This window comes from Manduca sexta, chromosome 19 (assembly GCF_014839805.1).
Source record: "Manduca sexta isolate Smith_Timp_Sample1 chromosome 19, JHU_Msex_v1.0, whole genome shotgun sequence".
Classification (NCBI taxonomy): Eukaryota; Metazoa; Arthropoda; class Insecta; order Lepidoptera; family Sphingidae; genus Manduca; species Manduca sexta.
In genome coordinates, this window is record NC_051133.1 from 8,275,013 (window position 1) to 8,297,878 (window position 22,866).

The window sequence follows — 22,866 nt, forward strand, 5'->3', positions numbered from 1 at the left end:
ATAATAATAGAATAATATAGTTAAAGAAAATAAAAGGTACGTATAACAATTTGGTTAACGAAAAAAAAGAAAACACCTCTACAAAATAAAATTTTTAATTTTGTGAAATGATTGTGTTTTTCCTCTTGCAGATTCCACTACTTCATCTTTGATCAGGTACTCGCTGTGGCGAAGAAGTTTCTGGTGTTTGAGGGCATCCAAAACTGCATGTACGTGGTACCAGTCAAACGCAACGACGGATATGACATCGACTGGGCCACCATGCGGGAGCACAAAACCATACGACCCGTCAAACCGCCGCCAGACACGGTATTATCACAGATATTTGTTGTAATATATTTAACGCTAGCTTTTGCTCGCGGGTCCGCCCGCGTTATCGCATATTCCAGGGACAGAGAGACTTTGACACTGAGGGGTAATATCTTCTTATATAATAATAATAATAATATCAGCCCTGTATTATATACTTGCCTACTGCTGAGCACGGACCTCCTCTACTACTGAGAGGGATTAGGCCTTAGTCCACCACGCTGGCCTAGTGCGGATTGGTAGACTTCACACACCTTCGTAATTCCTATAGAGAACTTCTCAGATGTGCAGGTTTCCTCACGATGTTTTCCTTCACCGTTAAAGCGAACGATAAATTCACAAAGAATACACACATGATTTTTTAGAAAAGTCAGAGGTGTGTGCCCTTGGGATTTGAACCTGCGGACATTCGTCTTGGCAGTCCGTTCCACACCCAACTAGGCTATCGCCGCTTATTTATATCTTCTTATAAGTGAAAGTTTTTTAAAATCTTTTTTGTATAGTTAGTTTAAATCATGTTCTTTATGAATTGTTCACAGGAACGGATGTCTTTTTCGAGTCTAACCGTGGCGAAGCAAAAGTATCTAAATAGTGTGGTAACGCCGTGGTATCGCGGATCGATTCTTCCAGAAAGGTAAGATGTATTTTCAATCAGAATTCGTATTATATTGTACGTAATAAGTAAAAATAACGCTTCCTATTTATTCATTGCTTTAATTATGTCGTTTCCCGGTGATATATGAAAAAAATAAAATCTATAAAATATTTTTCCTATTAAAAGTTCTTTAATATGCGGGGTCATGGTGGCGTCTAATAACATTCATAAATTTAAGTATCGGCAAGTGTTGCCAGGAATTTTCGTGGCTGTAAATAGTTATATTCATTGGCACTCATTTACGACAGTCAGTTATATATTCTATTATCAGTACAGTATTGTAGTCACCATTACACGCGAAATTTTTGGCAATATTCTTAATTTTCATAATGAGCGTTATACATTAACATCAATGGTACACCTGAGACATAAGTTGCAATAATTATTAATATAATATTATGACAATAATGCCCTCCCTGAGCAAACGGCTTTGAGTATTCGTTCCTTGAAAACTTACACCTCTTCTAAAATAGATTCATGACTTTTTATACCATTTATTTTAACATAAAATAGGTATAATATTATTATGTGCAATTTGCATTCTTATTTACAGATACATAGTGTCAAATGTCCTCGAATATAAAACACCAGAGTCGCAGTTTGATTCAGAAGCTTTTTATACTTATGCCGATTACTATTTGGCCAAATACAACTTGAGTGTTTTAGGACAGAAGGACCAGCCCTTACTCGAGGTAATATTTTTATCGCTATAAAACTTCTTTTTAAAGCAAATTTATACAAAAAAAGTAATCAATCAAAGCTTTAATCGTTCTTTTCATAGTTGCTTACACTCATGCCCTTAATATTTGTTTTTTCTATCTATCCCTATTCTTTAGGACAAATTTGCTAACCTCACTATAATAATATCCGTTTTGACTGTGTAATATGAAAATTAAAATATTGACACTTCCTCATTAAAGTCTAACTCATGTACGTTTTAATTTAGATACTATATTGACTATAATATAAAACCTTGCTATAGGTACGCAACATTAGTACTAGAATGAACTGCCTGCTGCCGCGCGCCGCCACCATCAACACATTCACCGACAAACAACAAAGGCTGGTGTCCGCTTCGCAAGGAGACGAGAAACCGAAAGGATTCCCCGAGTTGTTTGTGCCGGAGTTCTGTATTAAATACGATTTCCCCGGCGTGCTGTGGTACAAGGCAAAGTTATTACCGTCCATTATTCACAGGTCAGCTTGCTACTATAATATATATAACGATTTGGGGCTAATTGCTTTACATATGTACAGTTAAATATAGCGTTTAATTCATTTTTTTTTGTTAACACGGTTTTTAACAGTTGCCTATACGCACGTATGTACATTGTACACTTCACGTGAAATAAATGGCCCTTAATGTGTTAATGGTATTTATACTCCAGCTTAAACATGCATTTAATTTTAGGTTGCACATGTTGTTGGTGGCCCACGAGTTGCTAACGGAAATATCGAATGATACCAAGTACGGACAACCGCTTCTACGAAAAGGTTATTAAATTTATTTATTTTTTCATTGGAAAATATAGAGCGGGACTTTTATTTATTTATTTATTATAATTCAATGAAAGTTTACAGCACTTAGCCAAAACACTTACATCTAACAATATAATCTAACTCTAAATCTAACAATATTATGACAGCGATAACAATAAAATAAAATTCAAACAAATAACAAAATAACTAAAATTATTTCCAACACTTAACTTACTAAGGAACATTTTGAAGCGTTTCTAAATATAACTTAATACTATTGTAAACATGACAAGGTTTGTTATAAAATATATCCAGATCTGTGTGATGAGCGTGCACGGCATTGAGAAGTGCGACCGCCCGGGGGTAGGTGCTGAGTGCTGGCGCGGCGTGTGCGCACTCCCCGCGGCAATGCAAACAGGTTCCTGCGCCGACGCGGGCCCTCCACTCTCTCATCACTAACTAAAAACCGAGCCGGTGTGCACGCAATTCCAATCCGCTCAAGGGCTGTAGGGTTGTCTACTTTGTTGATAAAAATATGATAATAGTGTATCAAGAGCAAAAGGTTGCGTCTGTACTCCAAAGTGTTCAACCCTACCATACCCGTGACATACATAGAAGGGTATAAATATGGGTAATATCCATACACCCGTTTGAATAAATATCGAGCGAATTTTCTCTGAATTCGCTCAATTAACAAGATATACATGCTTTGGTACGGGTTCCACACTATAGCGTTGTATTCAAGTCTACTACGGACATAGGCTTTGTATAGCGTTATTACTGCTCTGGAGCCCTTAAAAGTAGAACAAACCCTCATTACAAAGCCTAGAATTTTGTTGGCCCCTTCACAGGTGGTCAAAATATGTTGTTGGAAGGACAACCGAGAGTCTAATATTACTCCCAAATCTTTATCCCGGAAAAACTTTTTCACGCTGGCGGAGCTGCGATCAATTGTCAGATAAAATGTATCTATCAAGTAAATAAGAAATCGGCCCTAAAATATATATACAGAATGGGAAATTAATCGGTGACGGTACAAAATAGACAATGTTACTATTAAATTATTTTGTTTCAGACGAAGAATGGCAACCACTAAAAGTTGAAATTGAAATTGTAAAACAGTCTTTATTATCGCAAATTGAAGGACCTACCCCCGTCAATACAGTCGACAGGTATAATAATTGTAATTTTTTTTAATGAAATTTTATAGTCTTCAATCACATCAGAAACTCATAAATATTTTCGATGCCTTTAATACGTGTGTTGAAATTTTATTTTGTCGAACTTATTCTTAACCTTTAACTGTGGACGCGCGGTCTCACAGGCCGCTCCCAGTTTGAAAATTTCGTGTTTACATCTTTCCACTTGCTCCCCGTGTATAAGGCGCTCAGTAGCTTCAGTTTTAGTGGCGTAACGTATGTTAAAATGAGAGACTGGCGGCGGCTGCAAATAAGGCCAGTTATTTTTCTTTAAACTTTGACCGCGGTCTGTGAGACCGCACGTCCACGTTTCCGATACAAATTTTTACGCCTATTTTGTTTTTTTTTTACGTTATTTTCATTTTAAATGTTAACAAATATTAATGAAAGTACATCTACGTCAATACAAACGCCTACGTCACAGCTGGAACATATTTATGATCTACTTTTAGAGTCAGGCCAGTCTAATAACGAGGAAACTATTGAGGATTGCTTTTTATCAGAAGCTTATTTTATTCGAAAATATATAAGTGACTATGAAGATAAAACCGATGTCTCTAGCATAGACGATAACATTATAAGGAGTATCAGCCCCAAGCGGGGGTCCGCGAAAATGTATCTAGTTTGTTAGTACAGTACTAAAATTGACGTCACCTATCAATACAGGCTGGCTTGACGTCACCCATTAATACAGGCAGAAAATATTGATAGGAGTCGTAAAAGGCACGATGACCACAACAAAGCACCCCGCGATGTATGAGAAATATAAATTTGGGAACCTCTGCTCTAGACGAACCCCCTAGTCAGGATACTGACTCGTCAAAGCGCACATATTTGAATTTGAGAATACGTTTTTTTGATTTTATATTACAAATATGCCTTAGATTTATAGATAAAAATTTTATTTTTTAAAAAAGTTTAATTTATTTAAGTTTTCAGCCCTAAAACCGATCTCAAGTAAATTTATGCCAAATAGTGCCTTTAACTGTTAATATGATTTAATTACGCGAGAAATAAAAAAAGATTGATTAAAAGCTTCTAAATTATTTCATTTTAATATACATAGAAAATAATAAATATAATAGCGTAAAAATAAAACTAATATTTACGTTGTATTTTAACTCAAAACATAGAGCGGTCCGTGAGACCGCGCGTCCATGGTAGTGTAACAAAAAAATGACGTCCATAGTTAAGGGTTAATACTTTAAAATATATAGTCGACACACCTGTTTTTACTTTTCAAATGCGATTCACGAAAGTTGTGTTATAAAAACCTCTTCAATAGGACTACACGCGTATGAGAGCTATGTCCAGTGTGGCAAGACTAAAAAAACTGTGTGTTTTACGTAGCCAATAAGTATGTGAAATTTTGTGTGGGTCGCACTGGCGTAGCACTCATTTTAACACGCTAGGTGTGTGGAGCCGCACTTGGTTTTGAGTCTACACGAGTGCGGAACAAGTGACAACACACCTAGTGTGATGGTGTGTCATACAGGTGGTAATTAATTGTTCTGGCGCTGAAAACAAGCTTTAATATAACTTATATTATTAGTATTAGTATTAGTATATGATGTAACGTGTCATTAACTTCTGGAGTCTGAAGTGAAAGGTATTATTTTTCCATAGAATAAATCACGCGGCGGGAGAAGGCACCTCGAATAGCCCCAAAATGTCTTCCCTAAAAGACAGTTTGTATCAACTACAGATGAAGAAAATCAACAAAGAATATCCTTGGGATGTAAGTTATTTTATACATTATACGTCTGTTTATTATTAACGTTGTTACCTAAGCGTGGTATAATAATATTACCTGTTTTAATGGTCTAAAGTAAGCCCGATTTCCTATACATTTAATTTTTTTTTTTTAAATAAAACCTTATGAATTCATACAATTTGTATTGATTCCCCCTTTCGCGAGTTACGCATATTGTACGGGCATACAATATGACGTAATATTCGTCACAGCGACTAGAAACGATCGTTTATCATGAACGCTTTCACGCAGCGTTCGGACTACTCGTTAATTATTACTGAATGTATTTTATATTACTGTATCTATTATTCATATGATTATTGATTTTTAAACTCCTCGGGGTTTTTGGGCTGTATATTTTATGGAGGAAATTGTATTTTGTAAGCATAGGAGAAAATGGAGCCTGTGGACATAGAGCGCAACCTGTCGTCGGTGACGGCGATGGACGTGGCGTGCTACGACGAGTTCGCGTCCGCGCCGCTGCTGGCGCCGCTGTCGCCGCCGCGCGCCGCGCACGCGCACCCTCACGCGCCGCCGCCCGCGCACGCGCCGCGCCTCCGCGCGCACGCGCTGCAGCCGCCCGCGCACAAGTAACTCTTCTTTCTTGCTCACATTCGAGACTGAGACATGAGACGATGAGGCCTAGGAAAACTTGTTTAGCACACATGTGCCATAATATTTATATTTAAATAGTTTTCTATTGGTGTAATTTTTATCTTTTATTCGTATCGGTGTTTGTCTTTCCTCTGGTTTTGCTGTCTCTACACTTCTAAGCTGTTGATGAATAGCCGATACTTATTAAGGGTCGTATAAATAGATTCGACTCAGTCTCTGAAGTGTGATATTACCAGAGTTGGTGTTAAATTAAGGGCAGCATCTTAAGATAGTCATATCGACTATAATAATAATTAATAAATCCATCATCAATCCATATCAACATCAGTTCAAATAATATCTCCAGTCATAATAAGTGAAGGATTTTGACAACTGAGTTTTGTTTATTAACGCGCCGACACGGTTGAGAACAAGCACTTAAATTACGGGTTAAGCTTAGTTAATTAAATAGTTCAATACATTAAACATCTACTTGAGATGTTACTCAAACATAGGAATGATGTATTAATACGTCCCTGTGTACTTCTTAAATATAGATATGAAGATAAATTAAAAATATTGGAGAAAACTGCGACCGGCCGCGGTCCCGAACTCCGCGACATTCTCTCCGCTCTCACCACGACAAAGTGTCACGACACCTTCAACCTGGAGACAGCGGAGACTCTCGGCGACTCGTTCTTGAAGTTCGCGGCCAGTTTATACTTGTATCACAAGTTCCCTAAACTGAGTGAAGGACAACTAACCAATATCAAATGTCGTCTTATAAGCAACAGGTTAGTGCAGTGTTTAAAAGTTATAATGTAGAGTTTACATGATTTTAAGATATTACGAAAAGTTGAGTGCCGAACACAATCTTGTAGGATGATGAGTGCGTTAAAACTTTTTTGTAAAAAAATATGAATGACTGTCAAAGGTCAAAATGTCAAAGATTTCAGCAAACCTATTGTTTCGATAAAAAAAATATAAAATATTTTTTTCTAGGAATTTATTCTACGCTGGACAAAAAATCAACCTCGGCGGACGAATGAAAGTGGAGCAGTTTAGTCCGCGGAAAGACTTTTTGGTGCCCGGCTTCTTTGCTCCTGCTGAAGCAGAGCAATTAATCGAGGCCAAGAAGGTAAGTTACATTCATTTATGTATTACTAACCTTAATTTGCCAGATATCCAAAACAATTGGTCAATGTTGTATTTCATTATTTTTTTTTATTCAATTGGTCTCAAATGTATGTCTTGTGTACTTTTTAACGATTGTGTTTGAACTAACATAAATATTTGTTCATGTATGTGAGCTCATTGAAATAAAGATATCCGCAATGTGTTTAAGCTAACTTAAAATGACCACAACATTAAATTCGTGTTGCATCCCTCACGTTCAATTATTGTATTATTAAGTACGTGTACCAAAAAAGCTTTATATTAATGCTTTATTTTATACTGGAATCCGTTATGAAGTTCAGTTACAACGCTATTGCGAGGGATATAAAATAAATAATTACTCTGCCAGTCTCAACTTTAAGCTAAAATCAATCTTGTCTCCGTCTAAATAAAACTGTAAAATCTCCGTCAATGCTATCAAATATGTGGGTCGAATAACATAGTAGCATGCGTCACTTTACCCGGAGTCTGGTGTTAACCACCATCAGACTAGCTTCCATGGTCGGAAATCGTATATTTGCTAGTGGTAGGAAACTTGTAGTCGCCGATACCGACCACCGTATATAATAATAATAATATCAGCCCTGTATTATATACTTGCCCACTGCTGAGCACGGGCCTCCTCTACTACTGAGAGGGATTAGGCCTTAGTCCACCACGCTAGCCTAGTGCGGATTGGTAGACTTCACACACCTTCGAAATTCCTATAGAGAACTTCTCAGATGTGCAGGTTTACTCACGATGTTTTCCTTCACCGTTACACACGATTTTTTAGAAAAGTCAGAGGTGTGTGCCCTTTGGATTTGAACTTGCGGACATTCGTCTTGGCAGTCCGTTCCACACCCAACTAGGCTATCGCCACTTTAAACCACCGTATACAAGATGTAAATCAAGGCGTAGTGGCTTGTGAGCCACTAAGATTGTCGCGTTCCGGGATCAGCCTGTGTATGTCCGGTTTCAAACACATCGGCATAATTGAGTCGACTGGTAAAGGATAAAAATATTTCGTCAGCTGATATGTTATCTGAACCGCACTTCACTTACCATCAGATGCAGTGGTATAAGTTAGGCGTGAACGTATAAAAGTCGTAGTTTTCTATATTTGCTTATCGCCTGATATTTAAAATACAAATATAAATAAAAAACAATAAGTATTTAACTTGTTTTATTTCGTCATATCTTGCGCAGACCCTTCTCACAAGAGAACAATACAGGGTGTTGCTAATTATGTTTTATTTTTTTACGTTCCGCCTGTTTTGTTCTCACATGAATAGGTTCTCGTTGAGGTATATTTAATTTAAAATTACGCTATTATTTTATACAAGTAAGCATCATTCAGCTTACTTATCGTCAATGTAAGTAAATACCTAGTAACCTGCTATCATATCATAATAAGAACATGTGTAGTAATGTAGTTATCCAGCCTGCAGGCGCAATGGATTTCCAATAGACAAATAGGTTACTGACTTGTAAGTAGTAGATTAACTTAACAAATTTGTCATCTTCAATTATAAAATATTTCGCCTGCTGAAAAATAGAGTTGTTTTTAACCAGAAAACTACACAACTAATGAATTAAATACTAGAAACGTCCATCATGATTCAATCCAAGTTGAAATGATACCTCATGTTACAATCTTACATTTAAATACTATGAATCATTTATTAGTTCAATTAAGTAGTTTCAGTGGTATAAAAAAGACCTAAACTTCAACCAGTCTCAATAATACTACATAAAATAACAATGTTACAAGTTACACATAAAATTACATAAGTCTCATTGTTCACTGTAGGTACGTCTTGATATTAATCTACAACTACGGCCTCTAAACGCTCTTTAAATCATATTACCTAAATCTACACTACATTAATTGTTCAAGTCGTTCAGATAAATATTTTTTTAGCATTATAAATGTATTTTATTATTTATCTTTTTCATTAATTCATCGACAAGAATAAAAATTAACACATAATCTATGGTCCAGTCCCAGTTCTTATGGTAATTTTTGCTATAAAAGTATGCGTAAAGTGGATGCACGCTAGGTTTACGTAAGTAAGTGTTTGATATAATTATTAATTTTTCTCTGTGCTTCTTACATTAAACTAACTTGCATCTACTTTAACCGAAAACGTTGGACATTTATTTTCTTTCATTAAAAAATACACGGGCTTCATAACATAAACATAACTTATTCAAATCATTGAATATCAACGATTTAACAATTGAGTCTTTCGTCATTTTCTACGTTTGATGGAATGCTTTAAAATTTATTGATGTAAAACACTGAATAGTTAAAACATTGTTATTCAAGTTAACGAATAAGCGACATACTCTTCTCAGGTATAAGAACGTTAATTCGGCCGAACAAAATATAAAATATAGATCAGCTGGATTTTTGGTTTCTCTTTCTATCATGGAACTTTAAAAATTGTACGGCTGAAGCGAATATGTCGTCGGCAAGCGCTTGAGGCGTGTGTAGTGCGGCGAAGTGACCACCAAAGTCGAGAACTGTAGACCTTACCAGGTTCGGGAATTTGTCTCGCAGTATCCAGTCCGGTTGGTACAGCACTTCGTATTTGAAATTGATTCCAGCTGTCGGCACCATTGATGGTATTCTGTAAGGAAAAATACAATGAAAGCGCTACTTAACATGTCGAATTTGGTCGGTCGTAACTTTGCTACCATGAAACTAACAGGTCGATGTTTCTAAATAATAATTTAAATTGGAAATAGATAACTTTAATACGGAAGATCCACGTGTAGAGCGTCAAAGACCTTTCATAATTCCATTTTATCTAATACTACGCATGTCTTAAGAAATCTCAATAAAACTGGTTAACACGAGTCTTCGACTAGTTGGATGTTTGATAGAGAATTTATTACTTTAATATTTATAAAGGACCAACTATCGTAGGTGAGTGGTGACGGGTGAAAACCTTGTAAATATTTTTTATTAGTTTCGATAAGGCATTCATTAATTCGCACACATTTGTTATATTAACATTTAGTAGCTTTTCACTAGTCACCAACGTTATGTGAAAGATAACACACATTCAAGCCTTTTATCCTAGAAGTAGGCATAGGTGTAACTAATACACCCAGTTTTCCCCATATTTATTCCGACCCACGCTGTACGAGCCTATCTCTATATTAGGTAAAAGTTCCATTCGGGGTACTGAGCAGAAAACACCCAACATATCCTCGCACGGCCCGAAATTCGAATCCGAGACCTCAATACGGTATCCGGACTTCAATATAACAACCGAGACAGTCTAGTCTTTTAGCTGTATAAAAAAGAACATACCTATGTACTATAAGAACTTCGGGCCATGAGAAGCCCTCGGCGTACAGGCGCGTTGACGTCACTATGCAGTTGTTGATCCAGTTTATAGTGACGGTGTCTAACACATCGTCCAAGTTGAGATTCTCCAGGCCACCGTGAGGTGTATCAAGCTGGTCTCTGTTGCTGCAAATTGCCATCTTTTCGATCAAGTAGCCAGCCAGGCCCGCGGGGGAATCGGTCAACGCTACACCTGAAATTATTGAAAGCGTTCAATTATATGTTATTTTGACCTTATTTGCACACTCACACACACATATATAACACCACGAATTTATCCCCGAAGGGGTTTGAAGAGGCGCAATCAGGACACCCACTTTCCGCCAAGTGTGTTCCATCTCATGATGCGATGGGGAGCGAGTCTATCGCCATATCGGGTACAAATTCTAGACTCCGGGCTGATTCTAAGCAGAAAATCCCAAATAATAAGTAACCTTATTTGCCCATATGAAAACGGTTGTAGGTTAGGTCCTATAGGTTATCTATATGTATTAGTATTATATTTGCTTACCAATTGTGTCAGGCTTCGTAGCTTGTATGTGGAAATAGCCAGTTTCTCTTAGAATATATGAAAAAAGATTTTTCAGTGGATAAATCCTGTCCATGTACTTAGCGTCCACAATCAAACTAGGGAATAAAGCTCCGATGAACAATTTTACTGTACTCAACGGTCTTGATGATAAAGGCATGTTCGTATGTAACCTGTAAACAAAGATTCAAAGCTTAGTTTAGACTAGCAAGTTCCTGCACCAATATATTAGCAACCAGTTTTAAATTGCAGTATAATGACACTAACTTAAGTGTTTATATTTTTATACATATACAGATATATGGTTAGGAATCGAATTTGATATATTGTACATATTATAATGTTCGATTTAGTCCATTTAGGTCAGATTTTCATGGTCTTCGTCAGTCTATTTAAGTCGGATATAATTTAATGCACATTGCTAGCAACCATAAATAATCGAGAACTGCGTGAATGCTCAAATGCACAATAACAGGTAATCGTTTATAACATAATAATTAATTATGTCCAGCGCATAGTTACAGGACGGCACAACTTAAGTACACTATATATTTAAAATTATATTTATTTACTACTTGAGATAATATGCAAATCTAAACCGAGATAAGATAAATATGACATACCTATTTAAATCTGATATAAATTAACTAAATAAAAAATGGATTCAGCCCAGATTAAACAATGAAATGTTATGTTCGAATTATATTTATTTCTCTAATAGCTTTTGCTCGCGACTTTACCCGTATGAAGTATTTCCCGTTTTATATTTTTCTGGTTTAAAAAGAAGGCTATGTATTTGCCAGGGGTTCAAACTATCTCTATACCAAACTTCATAGAAATCGGTTTAAGCGTGAAGAGGTAACAAGACAGAAATACTTTAGCTTTTATAGATATGAATTGTTGCATAATAGTCATGTAGTAACATAATTCAAGAATAACCTTGTACTATACAAATTACCGTTATACGTAATTCTCACTTACCCTAACACCTGGTCGGGGAATAAAGTGGCCATGTGAGTGGCGCATTGTGAGCCCCAGTCGCCCGCTTGTATGTAGAACTTCTCGAAGCCCAGTCTCAACATTAGATTTCTCATCATAACACCTATCTGAACCGGATTCAGTCCTGGTTTGTTCGTACCCTGGAATAATAACGTATTAATTGAAGTGTTATAAAGATTGTCTTCCTTCATGGCGTAGTAGTATTGCTTACGCGGTACGGCACCGCACTTGTGATATTAGGTTTTTGTGCTCAGTGTCAAACCAAAGTTTGGTATTTGAACCTGATATGGCGATAGGCTCACCCCCTATCACATCATAGAACGGAACAGATAGGCGAAAAGTGGGTGCCTTGGTTGCACCTTTGCCTACCCCTAAGGAGGTAACGGTGTGATATGTTTGTTATAAAATTTATGAGGAAATCAGTAAAGCAGTGGCTAAAACCCTGGTTAAATTCAGGTTAAAAGGAAACAATATAGTTTTTATTTTGAATAAGTTTAATAATTATTATAACGTCCATTATTATTTATGTAACATATAACGGATACGATAACGTAAATTGTATGTTACAACCACATAGAAATACTTAATAAAAAAAAAACAAAGACATCCTATTTCTTCTCTGTGTAATGACTATAGTAAGATACGGAAGGATTACCTACGCGTTTCGCCGACCCCACATCCGACTGGCAATAAGGATATGATGCGAGATAATTATAATAGCGTGAACTTGGCACTTGATAAAAATGTGGCACGTGTAACTCACTGACCCCTGTCGGCCAATATTATTCGGGTCACCGCGATTTATGAATAAACTAGGACGTTCTACGAAGAGACGCGTGAATAACTAACTTGATAACATTTTCAGAAATATGATTATGGACACAATATGAATAATCTATAACATGTATGACATAGTTAGATTGGAATCGTCACCAATAAAAATAATGCGCACATTACATAGGTATTAATAGTGTTGGTTACAAAATTTATTTGCGGGTCATGATGACCTGTTTCAATAGAATTTTATGATTTTATTCATACTGAGATTACGATAAGGTAAAGGTTATAAGTAATAGAATTGATTTTCACTCACCTCCGAAAAACCATATCCAGGCAAATCGACCGCCACTACTTCGAATACTATGTTGTACTCGTGTTTAGGTGTTGTTAAGATTGGAATGACCTTATCAAACTCTTTGGAAGAGCTTGGCCATCCGTGCATCATCAAGAGCGGCAGAACTTGCACGCCTTCCTTGATTTCGGGTTTCACTCTGATAAAATGTAAATCGAGCCCTTGTATTCTAGTTTTGTAGTGTGGAAATTTGTTTAATAGTTCAGCTCTCTTCTTAAAATTATATTCATTCAACCAATATTCTAAAACGGTTTCTAAATATTCTGTATTCATTCCGTATTCTGAATTAATTCCTTCGAGCGGTTTTGTAAATGGTCGTCTATTTTTTAACCTCTCCTTTAGGTCTAGGATCACCTGTAATAGTTAAAATAAAAAATGTTACATACGAATTGATTTCATTTTGTTAAACTAAATAATAATTAAATACTAGGCAAAAATACCTAATCATAATATAACATAATACCCTTTATTTACTATAAAACCTGCTTTGGGTTAATAATAATATTTTATTGAAGTACTATAACCAAAATAACATACCAACGTAATAATCATGATTGCAAAAGTGGGCATGTAGTGGGGTTATTAAACTATGTCTTACTCACGCATGTAGCGTTATGCCCGGCGACAGTCGGTGACGACACAATTTGGCTATTACTGTTATTTGGTAGCTACCCCTTCCACGGAATTTCAAAGCTTTTGATTGTGCGGAATTTGAAAATTCTGTTTCCATAAAATCTTGGATCATATAAGTTTTGATAAATATATTTAAAAAAAGAATTAGTCAACTGCCCTTTTGTTCCCCGTGTCGAATTTGCATTTAGGAGATTACTAAATACATATATTTATGCAATTAGATAAAACAATCACTATACATTACACACAAATAAACGCGTCATAGCTGCGGTTCGTAACTTTAATAAAACATGGCGAACGCCGAAATTTTCAATACATCTGGACCCCTAAATCATGTTTGGACTCAAGGCTCCATTTCACATTCCCTCAGTCGCAATGTAGTCACAGAATCGCGTGACAATAAAAAATAATTGCAACGGGTTAAAAGTTTCCCGTCCATTTATTACTTTTGCCCGTATCAGTGTTATAAGTTACACCGGTCATAGCTTCTTTTAAACTAATGTGTGGACATATTATGCATACACGTGTAATATTTTATGGTCACCATCTTAACTCAAGGAAAACAATGTTTACATTAATTATGTTTCATCTTTCGTTAAGCCCAATGTCGACGACTTTTTATCATTTGTGTGATATGAATGTGGGAACTAGAGTTTTGATTGCATAATAATAATTGTACCTAGTTCATTGAACTTGTAAGGTATTGTGAGGAATAAAAAATGATATAGATTACACGTTGCCATAACCACCTGAGAGTTTAAGGTTTCAATCAGTCTAATGTTCAAATATACTTTACCGTATCATTAAAGTCTATACTAAATGGTCTGATTGATTTGTCTTCTTCTGTGGGCCTGGTGCCGATGCCCCACCATCTCTGCAAGTCCAGTTCAGGAGGCTCGGGAACATTGTACAGAACATATGTGATTACCAAACCGGATCCGATAGCGACGGCCGCTACGAATGACGATAGTATTTTGTACATCTGAAACATTACAATAAACGCTTTCACTTAGGTTCGCCTGTTAGAGGTTATGAAACGTCCAGACATGTGCTTTATTTTTTTTTAAGTACCTACAAAAAACATTTTTTTGACAAGACGTTGTAATATACCTATTATTGTGCAGCACAATAATTTTTCTATTTTTTTATCACATTCGCTTATCGTTCGTTTCTCTAATCGCCGTATTGAAAAGTATATTTTGTTTTATATGTTACCGGCCAAAACCCGATTTCAGGACAAACTAGTTTTTCATAGGCCGAATCGGTTCATCCTGATCCTGTCACCGAAGGAGTTTCTGGGTGATAATAAAAATATTCTCAATGGTTTGCGCAAGGGATAAGAAAGATCTTAACATCTCTACAAACTTCACGTGTTAATTGCATTAGCAGGATTACGTTCTGTTCATTATAGTGTATCTCATTGATTAGCAGTTAATCATTTCTGACGTCTTTTCTATTGACTGAAACCCACCTACAGACTATGTGTTAATCACCTGTATCACGTAAGTAACTGTACAGCGATTAACGGCCTAATAGCTTGCCAAAGACGAGCTGAATACGCCTACACTAATTGTCATGTACAAAGTAATTATTATATTTATTTAAATAATTTACGATATTGTGATACGACTTTGTTTCGCGGATAAAACGCTTATGCTCTGCCGGTTCAAGGAGCTGGGGCGGGAATATCAGGGTTACCTCACATCTATTGTAAGCCATACACGCTACGGTCTACCGGAGAGGTCATCTGTGCAGGTATGCCTGCGCAGGTATCAGTTGAAAGAATTGATTTTCGATCCTGCGCCAGTCGCCTGCACAGGCTCAAAAATCTGCACAGGTCTATTCCCACACACATTTCGGTCTACCGGCGCAGGCATACCTGCACCGGTGGACCTTTCCGATGGACCGTAGCATGTATGGCAGCCATATGACAACGCTGTCATAACTCTTTGTAACGTATCCAATAGCGGAAACTCGACCCCCCCGCCCTCCTCAGCCTATGAAAAACACTAGACCCCTTTCTTGACTTAGAAATCAAAACTATGTGATTCATTTGGAAAAATAAATATCGGTACATTTTAAACTTTCATTGAGTAAGTTATGGCCCATGAGAAAAAGTTGTGAGTTTAAATAAACAATCTATGTTTCGCGATTTATATGTTAACCACCTAATTATCTGATCTTTACAATGTTTATCTAAAACCGAAATGTATTGCAATCCAAAGCTACTCTAGCCTGGCGTACACGCTAAAAAGGTAACACCTCCGGGACAGTCCTGTTCGATGGACAACGGCTCCGAGGTATCGTGAGGCAATACCTCCTATTGCTATCGGGACCACCAGTCATATGAATATACACACAGAACTAGTTATCCGTTACATACGTATTTTATCAAAATGATTTTATAAAAATGAATCCCTATTTTACTTGGTCACGCTATCATGCGTGAACGGCTGGACCGATTTCACTTTTTTTTTTGTTGTGTTTGTTGCTGTCTGGAGAAGGTTCTTACGAAAGAAAAAATTCAAAAAATTGCGAGGAAAATTAGAAATTTATAAAAACCTAACGAAAATATTAATTTTAATAACTGTCAATTGTTTGAAATAACTGTCAACGATTGACAGGATGCGCGCTGCAAATTCATAGTTAAGACGGGACAACGTCTGTCGGGTCAACTAGTAATAACATAAATCATAAAAAGCGAATACTTATGGTGTTTTTGTGCCACAGTCATCTGTTTGACTGACGGTGATTTGATTTGATGACTCGACCATTACATACAAGATGCAACAACCTTTACTTTATGTAGTAAACATTAATGAAAAATAAATAGTCAACTACACAAACTATCAAGTAAGGTGAGGTAACTTGGCCGGTTTTGATACTTTGTTATTATGATATTAAACTGAGTTCACAGTTTTTTACCGTGTGCGTGGTAGTACATATAATTTTAGATTACACTTATGTTATACATTTTTGTTTGTACGTACTCTTGTTACATGTTCATTACTCTGCAATATGATTTCCTACATTATTTTTAAGTCAACTACACAAACTATCAAGTAAGGTGAGGTAACTTGGCCGGTTTTGATACTTTGTTATTATGATATTAAACTGAGTTCACAGTTTTTTACCGTGTGCGTGGTAGTACATATAATTTTAGATTACACTTATGTTATACATTTTTGTTTGTACGTACTCTTGTTACATGTTCATTACTCTGCAATATGATTTCCTACATTATTTTTATTGTATTACAAATACTTTTATCAACATAGTTTCAATACTGTTGAAACCACGAGTCTGCGAGTCTTTGAATAGTAAATTAAAATAATATATATACCTTTGAGCCTTGATTTAAATACGCTTTAATGTTGTAAAATGTTTTAAATTCTATAGTGAGTAGCAATATGGGTCAACCTTGACAATATCGAAAATATTATCGGCATGTTGGAAAGGGCAATGCTTATCCAATTTAGAGCAATAAATTTTTAAGATTTCAAGCCGATAGAATTTAGAAACCATAAAAAATATCTGCAGTGGCTCGTAGTTAGCTTTTGTTTTGTGTTCATTACGTCATAATGTATTTGTTGGTTATTGATAGCTGTAAGCCACCCAAGAAAATAAAATTTTAAAAAATCTGAGAACAATCGAGTTATGAGGTTTCATGAATCTAAGTGAATTAAAGTAATCCTTGTTGGTACAAGCACCGGTCGGTGTAGTCCTGTAGTATATCTACTAAAAATTGTATAATTCGTTAATTATACACTAGGCTCTAAATAACGACATAATAAAATCAATGTGTAGGTAATTGAAAATTTGTTTTTTTTTTAATAATACAATATACTTTTCAATTAAAATTTGATGAATATTAATTTTGATGAATTTGATATACTTTTAAATTAAAATTTAAAGGGTATCAGTCCTACAATTAATAGGGTAATTAATTACTTATTTCAAATTTGTATATATCCCTAAATTGTGATTAACTGTAAATATACATTACAGTAGTCGCAAAAGCAATTATCAATGTATTTTAGCCGATCACAATGGCATTGTAATATTGTACTGACTTGCATTTAAAAAGTGGGTCATTTTTTGTTGATGATGCACTGAGGTCACTTTCACTGAATATTTTCGAAGAAAATGACACACTGTTTTATAACTTATATAAATATAATATATATCCCACTAAGTTTTATAACTTATATTGAATTTATCGATTTTAAACGGAATTAAATTTTTTGTTAAATATTACGCGTTTTTATGTAGGTAGTCTAGTCTTGTTACAAGCGGGAATATCACAAAAATATATAAAATAAATGTTTTTGGATAAACAAGAATATAAAAAACAAATTAAATACCTTATCATACGCGGAGAGATCACCACAAAACAAATATTACACGAATACGTGATTTCGCGGAAGGTACACTGATTTTTGTAGAATGTTATATAGCACGTGCATTTGGTGCCGCGACGAGCGCCGAAATCGTTTTTGTCGGTTGTATTACGTAGTACGATGGATTTGCTGTCACTGTTTGCATAGGTAGATAATATATAATCCTCGGCCTCGACCTTAAAGCTTGCGCACATCGCTCAGCTACGCTACGTTTTATTCGTACTTATGCCATTTATTATTTTCATAACCACGATAGTAATTAATTATACATATATTTTTTAATAATGACATGGGTAGTGAAAATAAAAATCTGTTGTAAATTAAAAAAAATCACTTTGTTTCTTCAATTAGTTTTGGAGTCTGCAAAGAAAACTGATAGCAACCTAGGAAGCAAGCCCAGGACCTATTGGCTTACAGCAGATATTAGTCGCGACTAGATCACGGTTGCGACATATATTAAGGACATCGTTTATAAACAATTATATTTTTAACATTTATAATAATTACAGCAGTATAGACTGCATAGTATTACTGTATTGAAATTATATATATTTTTTAGGGTTCCGTACCTCAAAAGGAAAAACGGAACCCTTATAGGATCACTTTGTTGTCCGTCCATCCGTCTGTCAAGGCCCTTTTTCTCAGAAACGCGTGAAGGTATTAAGCTGAAATTTATATCACATACCCAGGTCTACTGTCCCTTGGAGCTGTGAAAAAATCAAACTTGTAAGCCAAAGCAATCAAAAGATACAGCCGTTTATGTCGCAAGTTTTCGAAACTTGCAAGGGAATCAAAACCTAAACGGTACTTCCAGTCGACCTAGAATCTTGAAATTTGGCATGAAGCAAGGTTTTATAGCACATATAAAGGAACAATTTCGAGAACCTTAAATTTTTAGAACTATAATTTATCTTCCAACAGCTTTACATGTTGTAATGTTATGGATTTCAATTTGCAATAAAAATACCATAACTATGACTTGATTGTCGCGATTCGTGCGTTTTACTTACCTATAGGTTTGTACGGAACACTCAGTGCGCGAGTCCGACTCGCACTTGGCCGGTTTTTATATAAATAAATAAATTGTATGTTTAACTACTGGAGAAACTAAATGAATAACATCATAGAATATTACCGTACATAACGCTTTTCAATTATCTGTGTTCTATTTGTTGAAACAGGCATGAAAGTATAATATTATGTTATATCTTTAGTTTTTCCCATTATTGCATATCTTATAATTTTAGGAAAGCCTTGCATTTATTGTGTTTTGAAGCTAATCAGTGTAAGGAACTGTGCGCGAGCAGCATTCATGCTAATACAATAGCAAAATATAGCCGAGGAGATACTAAAGTTTTATTGGACGCATGACTTAACAACTAATGCGAAACAAAACTTTTAATGTCGTTATGATCACCCTATTTTGAATTTTGAAAATATTTCATTCCACCTTCACTTTATACATTAAAATAGATATTAATGTTATATAAATATACATCACTTTGAAAAATTATGATCGTAAAAGAGAATTTTTATATTTCCGGCATCTAATGAATGGAGTAATTTTAGATAATAAGCAAAGTGCTCTTATTGATTTAATTTTGGTTACTCGAGACACGAGTCCTGTCTCACGGATTGTAAAATGGCTATTTGCGCAGCGGTCGTTCACCTCTGCCGTGTTTAGTGGAAATTTTGCCTTTTCCGCTCGCAACAGTTATTGTTTGCTTATAAGTATATTTTTCTTTATCTACCCGGCTAAATAAAATTTACATTCTACATTTACTTTCTTTAATTTTCGTGTACTTTTTTAATAAAGGTTTATTATAAGTGGGATAATATTGATTACCTATATTCGTTTTGAAAAATTATAGTTCATTGAGTAATAAAGAATTTCAGAAGGTCAGAGGCTTGTAATAGGTGTTCGAAATTGAATGAACGCGTCATGAATATTAATAATATAAACATACTTTAATTTTAAAATCTTATCGAAAAAAATATAACACATGTTATGTGCCTCCCATTCATTTATACATATATCGCATAACACGAGGATTCATGCAAACTACATACGTCACAATCGTTTGGTATGTGATATGTATTTCATTTATTTTTCTCTTTTAAAATACACAGTTTGATGTATTCATATTAATATTAGTTATACGCTTTTGCAACTGTAGTTTGCAATAGTCAGATTTGAAAATCGGTATACTTTTTTCAAAATACCGCCGAATTTTTTGTAATAATATTATGTTGATACGTAATCAAATTTCTGCTGAAGACTACATTAGCGAAGGGTGAAATTTGCCGAAAGGGAACCAGACAACTTATTGGCACTAATTAGTATGATTTTTTTTCTAAATAACGATGGCCAAGCCCACATACAAAAGGAATACCTGACCGTTATGAATAGCATTCGTCGATGCAGTATGGAAAAAAATCTTTTCTGTTATTGTAATTATTCGTGGGAATATTTGTATTGCAATTGTGCTAGTCAACTACAATGCCGGCAGGCATTTGAGTATTATATCAATAAAATTCTTTCTTGTTTTAACTGAATAGTAAGGAGAGCAGAAAAAGTGGCGTGCTTGCCTATTTGTTTAATGTAGAAACACAATTCAGAACTTTTAATTATTATGTACCTACTTACTAGACACCGCGTTCGCATCCTGGCGTCAATTGTGAGTCTCATAATGCCCTCATTACGCTGGTTATAATTTCCTTCGCACCTAAATGATATTTTGAAACAAATTCCTTGATAGTCAAACTATTGTGATTAAAATGTTTTTAACGGATTTAATTGAGTGTCCGTCTTTGAGGCGGCTATGGAGGAACCTTGCACAAATATATCCTCTATTCCATCCTTGAATTTGATGAATGAATCTTGTCGTAGGACTACGTATTTATTAATTATTATCGATTCATGAAATCATCATTATAAATTAAAATTCTATTAGCTAGGATATTCATGGATGCTATGAATAAAAGCTTGTCATCGTTGCGATGATAAATCATCGGATCTATTTCGTGACACGTGTAACATCACGGAGCTAACGCTACCTTACTCGAACCGAGTAACCGATTCATTCACCACGTAAGCTGAACATGACACGGCTATAAAAACTTAATTATTATCATGAACGTGCATCGGTTAATTAAGTAGCTTGGCATTGGTACGGATTTTCCCTAGTAAGGACAGCTGGCCAAACCTTAACCCCCTCTCTACATTCATGGCGTCTGATGGTAATCCTCATATTAGACATTTCATCTAACAGGCATGAGTTGTAGGGTTATAAACAATCTGTGCTAATAACTTTATCTGCATGGAATCATATGTAACTCAGTCAGTTATACCCTCACCCGATACACTTCCCAGTAACATAGAATACGCGCGACACGTGTGGCCCGTCTCCCCATGTGGCCATCTGTCCTTGATAAAACTCAACATTTTTCAACGAACGTTTGAGTAAACCGACAAACAACCAAAATTAAAAGTTGTTTTACGTTCTGTTTCCTGTTACTCGCGTCTTCTAGGCATTTTTTCCAGAAATGTTCAATGTGTAGACAGAAAATCTATGAATTTATTACATTATGTAAGTATAGATAGATATCATGACTCACACTTTATCACACCTTGCATCTAGGATAGTAGGAAAAGATAAATATCGCGAAATGTATAGAAAAACTTTTTTATTTATTAAATCATTTTATTTCGACCTTACTTGATGGGATTGTCATCATTATCATCAACCACATAAAATCCATTGCCGAAAATAGGCTTCTATGATTTCCAGACGAAGCTAACAAAATCGGTCTGCATGAGCCTGATTGAAAATTCATTCCACACTGTTACTTTTTACTATTAATAGTATTTAAAAAGACACAATACTTTGAAAAATAATAATATTATATATTCTATAGTGTACACCGACTTCTGAAATGTAATTTGGTCAATTTTCTAAACTCAAGAATGGAATGGATATGTTATTTTTTTTTATTCTCGGTGCATAGGCTTACCCTGAAATTATCTCTAGACACTACAATAGTAATAATTTGTATGGTAGATGGAAAATCACATGCAAAACATTTTCCTAAATAAATGATGTACCATAAACTGCACCGCTATGTTTCTTTTGCGATTATGCAACTGAACATTTAATTATTTGATAAGAATTTAAATGTACCTCTCCTGCCTCTGGGGACTAATATCCATTTGAGTAAAAACACTTCAACAACACTTATTTCAGCACTCACCTCGAGACACAATATATTTTTAAACCTGTGAATGTTCAACACATATTGATTTTGTTCTATTTAATTGTTTACTCTGCAAACACGATCCAAAGGAGGCAATCAGTTACACGTGTAAGATTGTTATTACAACGATTAGATAAACAAAATCTTTGATAAAATAGATACTTGGTGCTATACGATACTTAAATCGATGTTTTTTCTGAAGCTACCAAAGTTCGACTCCACTTTGTGGTAGATTTTTACTTGATTCAATGCAGCTGGAACAACACTATCTTATTAATTATACTTAGCAGTGGAGACCGGATCATATCATGTACATATTTTGGCTATTCGAAGAGCTTTTTAAGGTCACCACTCTGTTAAACCAAAAGCCATGTAACGCGTATGAATTGATTGCAATCGGCTCCCTCAAACGGT

At 35.3% G+C, this 22,866-nt stretch overlaps 2 protein-coding genes across 4 annotated transcripts in view; one reads left to right on the plus strand and one right to left on the minus strand.

Annotated features, from left to right (window-relative positions):
- LOC115442691 (endoribonuclease Dicer) overlaps positions 1-22,866 on the plus strand; it is a 47,594-nt gene that overhangs the window by 13,909 nt on the left and 10,819 nt on the right. The window contains exons 18-27 of the mRNA XM_037440382.1: positions 132-309; positions 849-943; positions 1,518-1,656; positions 1,947-2,161; positions 2,376-2,458; positions 3,519-3,615; positions 5,269-5,380; positions 5,786-5,985; positions 6,547-6,783; positions 6,992-7,127. Of these exons, the coding sequence (XP_037296279.1) occupies positions 132-309; positions 849-943; positions 1,518-1,656; positions 1,947-2,161; positions 2,376-2,458; positions 3,519-3,615; positions 5,269-5,380; positions 5,786-5,985; positions 6,547-6,783; positions 6,992-7,127 (1,492 nt within the window). The remainder of the gene's footprint in view (positions 1-131; positions 310-848; positions 944-1,517; positions 1,657-1,946; positions 2,162-2,375; positions 2,459-3,518; positions 3,616-5,268; positions 5,381-5,785; positions 5,986-6,546; positions 6,784-6,991; positions 7,128-22,866) is intronic.
- Positions 8,316-22,565, minus strand: LOC115442692 (juvenile hormone epoxide hydrolase-like). 3 transcript variants are annotated; one of them, XM_030167821.2, is made up of 7 exons: positions 18,163-18,307; positions 14,595-14,780; positions 13,127-13,519; positions 12,016-12,173; positions 11,017-11,207; positions 10,470-10,698; positions 8,316-9,780 (listed from the first exon to the last, which is right to left on the minus strand). In XM_030167821.2, the coding sequence occupies exons 2-7, from the start codon at positions 14,778-14,780 to the stop codon at positions 9,549-9,551; spliced, it is 1,389 nt and encodes a 462-aa protein (XP_030023681.1). In that variant the 5' UTR covers positions 18,163-18,307; the 3' UTR covers positions 8,316-9,548. The 3 variants fall into 3 exon arrangements, with proteins under 3 accessions (XP_030023681.1, XP_030023683.1, XP_030023682.1); XM_030167823.2 differs by lacking the exon at positions 18,163-18,307 and adding an exon at positions 22,450-22,565 and having other exon boundaries at positions 9,549-9,780; XM_030167822.2 differs by lacking the exon at positions 18,163-18,307 and adding an exon at positions 22,380-22,513 and having other exon boundaries at positions 9,549-9,780.